We start from the raw sequence: 7615 nt of genomic DNA, 5'->3' as shown, positions 1-7615 counted from the left end.
TAAAAAGGGGAAAGAAACCGGCGCTGCATGTTGCCGCTGAATTTTTACATGGATTCTCAGGTTTAATTCTACTGTATACATAGCATCTTGGTTTGAATCTACCACATTTAGAGAAGATCACGTTGTATGCACTTGCACGGTTTAACGTCTAAGTAGAATACGTCTGTCTATCTCGTAACATGATTTTGAAAAATCATAAACTACAGTCCATTTAATAAATGATTATGAGGATGCATGCAATCGTCTTCGAAGCTGTTGCCGCCAATGCTCACAATGATTTGCCTGGCGTGTCGTTGAGACCTCGCATCTACCCTTCGTGTCTGTCTGCGGTTCATCAAGCGGCAGGCCCAGAGGCCAGCGCTCGGCACCAAACGATCAGCGTCGTCCCCCCATCTCCTCACTGCGACCCCATCACCAACACCTGCTCAACCCCCAGTTGGCACCCACGAGAGACTTCCTTCCCTTGCAGCCCCGTTCAGCCACAGGATATCACAGTGAAGCGCTTAGAAATGCAAGACATGTTGTGCAGCACGATGCCCAGAAGGAAGACGAGGACGCAGGCCACCAGGATCACAGTGCACACCCCGGACCAGGTGGAGCTTTTCACCACGCCCCGCCGGTCCGGCTCCTCCTCCGCCGCCTCCTGGGGAGCCCCGCCTTGCAGGGGCTGCTGTTCTGCCGGGATGGTCACCACGGTGACGGACTTCTGCTGGCTCCCGGGCAGCAGGCGGCAGCCCATGTCTCCGGGCAGCAGCGCTCGCTCCTTGGCGATGGGCAGGGGCAGCATGTAGCACCCATTGCTGGGAAGTTTGATGAAGACCGGGGTGTGCTCGGACGCGTGCGGGATGGCGATGACCGCGAGGACCTCGGGGTCGTCGGGCAGCTGCGACACGGAGAAGCCCGGGGGCAGCTTGGTGACGCCCCGGCACCAGGGGCACCTCACGTCCTTCTGGCTCGTCCTCATCTGCTGGAGGCACACCGAGCAGCAGGTGTGTTTGCAATCCAGCAACTTGGGCCTTCGCCGGGGGCTGTAGTAATTGAAACAGATCTGACATTCCAGCAAGGAATCTTGGGAGAGCGTCTCCATGGTGGGCTGGGCGCGGGAAGGCCAAGGCCAAGGGGAAGGAGCGTGTTCTCAGAGTCCAGAACCCCCACGCCTTCCTTCTCGTCTTGCCAAAGTCGTGAGGAGATCAGGTAGCTCACAGGCACAGGGCATGCTCAGGCGTGTTCATTTCTGGAGGAAACAAACAAACAAAATGCACAAAAGTTAATGACTTCAAACAAGCCGAGATGGTCAGCACATCTGATGGACTGGTGCACCACCGTTCAGAGGTTTTGACGCTGGGTCAAAAGTGTAAAAATTTCCCACTCGTGAGGCTACGGGATTCCCGCTTGTAACGTCCCATGGAAGGTAAATGAGCTGTCTGGGTGGCTTCTTACGGTAAATCCTTGGCTCATTTCTAAAGGGAACACCTTCATGGCCGTGGATGCTGCCCCATATGTTTGATAAAGGGGGAGTCTTGATCCCATTCTGTGTATTTCGGTGGACCCTGGGTTGTTCTTCTAAAATACACTGGAGACATTCTCCTGTTTTCGGCAAGTTTCTAGCATTTCCTAAAAGTCAAAGTCTTTCCTTAGACCCTCTGGTCTTCTTTTCCTGACACTACTTACCCTACTGTAAGTATTCATTGCTAGATTCAGGCAACTTCCCAAACCTAGGGACTCCATGTAACTAGCTCGCTCATTTTATACAGGCTAGAACTATTCCTCTCTCATAGGAAATTAAAACGATGCCTCCAAAGCAGCACACACAGGCATCTGTTATTTTTTTCCCACCAAATCATTGAAACAAAGTAATTCTTGTCATCTGGTTTTAAAGGAGACAAAAACAGAACAAAACCCCAAACCCACGGCAACAAAAACCAGCAGTAGCATCACACCTTCAGGCAGCGGCATCACGAACGCACATAAAGACCACTTGTATCTTTCAGTCAATTCTAATTTCATTACTGTTTAGGCTTGCATCCGGCAACGGGACCCCAAGCAAATACTATTAACTCGCCAGTCGTAACCAAGTATTAAGTAGTGAAAGGCTGTCAGAGAAGATGGTAGGCAGCCCCCCACCATAAAACAGTAACAGCAAAAACAGTGTTAGCCTCCTGGTCTCAAAAGGAGGCAGAGCAACTTAACCGGGGTTTGAAGAACCCGCTAGTGTGCCAGTGTTTCAACGAAGGCTGCCCAACCCTGTTTCCTGTTGAAAGCATCCAAATTACGCGTCTCTGGATGGAGTCACGGTGACTCCGGAAAGAACGACCCAACCACTATTGCAGAAATAACTGCTAGTCCAAGAACCCCACCTGCCCCCAGAGCCACGAGCTAATGACACGGAAAAGCTCCTGCACGTGCTTCTTAAAAAGCAAACCTTTTTCTAACTTCCTTTGTGAAATTAAGAGGGTACTCCTTGCCAACAACATGATTGGTTAAAAATCAAAACTAAAAATGCAGAAAAAGCTGAAAGTTAAAAATAATCACTGGCAAAAATTCACAGTGACAGTCAAAAAGAGCGACGTATCGTAAACCATTTTAGCTGTAGTGAGAGTGCCTAAATGCAATTATTGAAAGTCAGATAGAGTAACGGCATTCAGGAAGTTCGTATCATAATCAACTGCGTCTTTATCCACTGATTCAAGAAATGTTTACTGAATAATGGAAATTTGCTAAGGGTAGGTCTTAAGTGTTGCCACCGGAAAAAAGATATATATTAGGTGATTGACAGGTTAATCAGTTAGATGGGGGTCTTTTCACAATGTGTATGTGTAGCAAATCACCACCATGCACACCTTAACAGTTTTGTCAATCATACCTCAATACAGCTGAAAAAAGTAAAAAGTAAAGAAATAAATATCTATAGAGCATCTATCATGCACAAAGCACAATGCTAGTAGCTACTGTAGGATATAAGGATAAATCAGATCCAAATCCTACTCTTAAGCAATTTAAGGTTACGTATGAATAAAAACATGAATAGATTTCCTCTCCCACGCATTTATTCAAATTATTGAACATCTAACACATGTTAAGCATTATGGTATTTGTCTTTGTCCCTTGTAACTAAGACCTTATCACTGCCCATAGGAGACTCCCAGCCTAGAGATGACCATTTATGTATGTAAACAGTTGTAATATAAATACAAAGTGATGCACGCCCTAGGGGAGCTGGAGGAATCAGGAACGATTCAATGAAAAATCTGGGTTATAGGGAGGCTATTTAGGCATGGAAAATCAGGGGACAGTTTATTTTCAGTGTGAGCAAAGTGTGTGCAATTACAGAGTTATTTCTCAACCTGCAGCAACTGGCTAGAGGACTTTTTTCCTAATACTACAGTAACTTAAAAATGCCCACTCTGATTAGTCGGCAATCAAAAAGAACGAAATCTTGCCATTTGCAACTACGTGGATGGAACCAGAGGGTATTATGCTAAGCGAAATTAGTCAGAGAAAGACAAATATCATATGACTTCACTCATATGAGGAATTTAAAATACAAAACAGATGAACACAAAGGAAGGGAAGCAAAAATAATATAAAAACAGGGAGCAGGACAAAACAAGAGACTCAAATATAGAGAACAAACAGAGGCTTGCTGGAGGGGTTGTGGGGGGGGAAGGGCTAAATGGGTAAGAGGCATTAAGGAATCTACTCCTGAAATCATTGTTGCACCATATGCTAACTACCTTGGATGTAAATTTAAAAATTAATTAGGGGCACCTGGGTGGCTCAGTCGGTTTGAGTGTCTGACTTCAGCTCAGGTCATGATCTCGCGGTCTGTGAGTTCGAGCTCCACGTCAGGCTCTGTGCTGACAGCTCAGAGCCTGGAGCCCGCTTCGGATTCTGTGTCTCTCCCTCTCTCTGCCCCTCCCATGCTAATGTTCTGTCTCTCTCTGTCTCTCAATAATAAGTAAGTGTTAAAAAATATTTTTTAATTAATTAACTACTTAAAAAAAATCCCCACCCCGGGGTGCCTGGGTCTGTTAAATGTCCAACTTCGACTCAGGTCCTGATCTCCCAGTTGGTGGGTTTGAGCCCCATGTCAGGGTCTGCACTGACAGTGTGGAGCCTGCTTGGGATTCTATCTCCCTTTCTCTCTGCCCCTCCTCCACCGGCGCTCTCTAAATTTTTTTTAAAAAGCCCACTCTAAGAGTTTTATAGTTTTAGCTGTTATGTTTAGGTCTCAGATACAGATGCCTTTGAAAGAAACAAAATGCACACAGAACCTGCAAGCACCCTCCCACAGGCCCAGCTGGGGAGCACAGTCCTGCAGGGAGAGGAGAGGGGAGCGTGAGCACAGCCACGCGCAAACCACAGACTTTGGACAGCCTGGAGCACCAGACCAAGGATGTGGGACTTTGTTGCAGGCAGTGGGAAAACACCAGAGGGTTATGAGTCTGAGAGCGATTCATTAGGTGGTCATATTCAGGATAGATTGGAAAGACCTGCTGGGAAGCTATTATAACATTAGACAAGAGGTAATGAGTAGTTGAAGGAAACAGTGGCAATTAGGATGAAGAGATGAGAAGTGCCGAGTGGTTCTAGAGAAGCCGGTGGGGAGCTGGCCGCGTATGGCAATGCAGGGCTGTGGTGGGAGAAGTCACAAGTGAAGTCTGAGAGGAGGGTGGCATCCTTAAGAGAAACAGGGATCCCGAGAGAATGACCGTGAGTTCTGTTTGGGCCCTATTCCACTTGAGTGCGGGGAAGATATACGAAATAAATTATTCAGGAAGATATGAAAGAGTCAAAAATAAATAGATAAGTAAAGCTGAGGCGTGCCTGGGTGGGTGGCTCAGTCAGTTGAGCAGCCAACTCTCGATTCTGGCTCAGGTCCTGATCCCAGGATTGTGGGATCGAGCCCTGTGGTGGGCTCCGTGTGGAATGTGGAGCCTGCTTAAGATTCTCTCTGCCCTTCTCCTCCTTTCGCGTGCTCTAAAATAAAAAATCATAATCATAATCATAATCATATCTTTTTTTAAAGGCTGAAAATGTGGGGCTGATGTTGCAGACAAGGGTCAGGCTTAGACCTCAGAGACCCAGCTGATGGCCACAGAGAACTGTCATCCAGAGACAACAGAACAGAACAGAACAGAGAGACACCCTTGGGGAACACATAGCTAAGTCTGATCAAAAGGAAGAATTGGGACAGAAGTAGAAGGAAACCCATCAACATATCCCAGCACGTATTGCCGGCAAAAAAGACGTCTGAGCAGCACAAGGTTATGGAGAGGGAACCTTAGGCGTTGGCGACCGCAAAGGCATTAGTACTTTTGAGAGCGTTTTCAGGGCAGTATCAGGGGCATACTGGAGCCTGCAGGGTGCTAGTGTGTGAGTACTGGAGTCCCTTATGAGACGGTGTGAAGTGAGGGGGCAAGCTAGTAGCTTGGAGGGAGAGGAATCAAGAGACACTTTGCTTTGAGAACAGAGAGCACAGGAGGCGGGAGGACTCCAAGCTGGGCGGTCTGTGCTGCGCCGTCCAACACAGGGAGCACCAGCCACAGGTGCAGGTGAAGGTAGCGTGTGGCGTCACAAAGGGGCACGTCCACAGGCTGCTGCAGTGGGGGGTGAGGGATGCAAATCCCCACTATGTTAGCAGTTAGGGTAGAATCTGCTGATCTCATACACAAGGTACTGAATTTGTTTTTTCTTTGCGTGCACACGTGAGCAGGGGAGGAGCAGAGAGGGAGGGAGAGAACCCCAAGCAGGCTCCACGCTGTCAGTGCAGAATGGGACGAGGGGCTCGAACTTACGAACCGTGAGATCATGACCTTAGCCGAAACCAAGAGGCAGATGATTAACAGACAGGGCCACCCAGGTGTCCTGTGAATTTATTTTTTTTCTTTTTTTTTTTTTTTTTAAATTTTTTTTTTCAATGTTTATTTATTTTTGGGACAGAGAGAGACAGAGCATGAATGGGGGAGGGGCAGAGAGAGAGGGAGACACAGAATCGGAAACAGGCTCCAGGCTCCGAGCCATCAGCCCAGAGCCTGACGCGGGGCTCGAACTCCCGGACCGCGAGATCGTGACCTGGCTGAAGTCGGACGCTTAACCGACTGCGCCACCCAGGCGCCCCTGAATTTATTTTTTTTCTTAAAGAACAAAAACAAGACACAAGGTTTGCTGGTGAACCTTGGCAAATGCTCTTATCTCTTCTTACCGTTAAAGCCCGTGGACAGAGCTAAGGTCACAGTATTACAGACCATAGGGAGATGTGAATGTGTGCGCATGCAAAGGACCAACGGCTTTGAGCTATGGTGACAGAAATGACAACATCGGGGAGGGGTATGAGGAAAAGCACAGACTCCTGCAATTTTGTGAATTTGGAGACAGCTTTGTTTAACCATGGCCTTTAGGACAACTACCTTCAATATACACGGAGCTGGAACAAAAAGGTTTTCCTGACACCAAAATGAAAACAGTGGCCACCAATTTATTAACCGTCCTTCTTGCCAAATTATTTACCTTACTTCCATATAAAAACGTGGGAAGCAGCTTAGCCGAGGAGGAAGAACAGGGGCTTTGGCCTCAAGGAATCCTGGGTCAAATCCTTGCCCTATCACTATCAGCTGTGACACGAGAGCAGGTCATTTAACCTCTGGAAGCCTGCTTCTTCACTGGCTAATGAGTTAAGACGGAGGTGTAGCTGAAGATCAAGTGAGTTGAAAGAACTCGAGTACAGTGCTGTAGTGAAGGGTGCTGGTGCTCTCTCTCTGCCCCCTGACCCCAGACGCCTTCCAGTGCTGTGCGCCATCTGCCCAGAGAGCGCTTCCTGACTCTCAGGGAGCTGCCATTTTGAACAGGGAGGAGGCATGCCAGTGTTCGCCTTGGTAGTGCCCCAAGACCTGCCACACCATCATTTTTCAACAAAACCAACATGCAATTTTATTCATGAATTTATGTGCCAAGTAATGTTCACCTAATTGGTGTTGAGCTCCCTTAAAATTAGATTATACCACTGGATTTCCAACACTATCCAAGGAAGGCTAGGCCCTACAATATAGGCTGAGCACAAGAAGAGAATGGGGAAACAGCTCCAATTTACATGTCCAGCCACTCAAGCCATTTTGAAGGCCGCATCTCTAATTTATACATGGGTTTGCTCTATGGTAGGCCAGCCTATCTGCATTCCAGTGTATTTTCTGCAGCATAATTGGTAATAATGATGATTAGTTAGGTAAAGAGAAGAAAATTTATGAGGCTATGGACCGAAGCTAATGGTGAATCATCCCATTTCCCTTTCTTCAGAAACTGGAAAGGTGTGAGTCGACTACGGAAGAAAGGGAATGGAAACGAGGCCCACGTAAGCTGGAAAATAAATTCAGAGTTCCTGGCCAAATGCATCACACGCAAAGCACACACTGGCGGAAGCTTTAGAAACTGGAGTTTGATGTTTATTTCCTTAAAGGAGCAAGATACACACTCAAATAAGACACTCATTACACTTAAAAGGAAAGTGCACTTTAGTGGAATGCGTACAAACAGGTGTATATGGAAATATCCTGGAAGAATTTTTTTTTAACTTTTCCTTTTTTTAAATTTTTTTAAATGTTTTTATTTTATTTTTGAG

The 7615-nt window shown here is 46.9% G+C and overlaps 1 protein-coding gene across 1 annotated transcript; it reads right to left on the bottom strand.

The window, feature by feature from the left end:
- Nucleotides 1–475: 475 nt before the first annotated feature.
- On the bottom strand, nucleotides 476–1087 carry RNF152 (ring finger protein 152). Its single transcript, XM_047086203.1, has one exon. It carries the CDS (start codon nucleotides 1085–1087, stop codon nucleotides 476–478), a length of 612 nt encoding a protein of 203 aa, XP_046942159.1.
- Between the last annotated feature and the right edge of the window lie 6528 nt (nucleotides 1088–7615).

The sequence above is a fragment of the Lynx rufus genome, unplaced genomic scaffold, assembly GCF_022079265.1.
Source record: "Lynx rufus isolate CCGP_SWC_20201006 ecotype Redwood Valley unplaced genomic scaffold, mLynRuf1.p SCAF_20, whole genome shotgun sequence".
NCBI lineage: Eukaryota > Metazoa > Chordata > Mammalia > Carnivora > Felidae > Lynx > Lynx rufus.
Note: the sequence above shows the minus strand (reverse complement) of the source record. Positions and strands in the feature narration are given on the sequence as shown.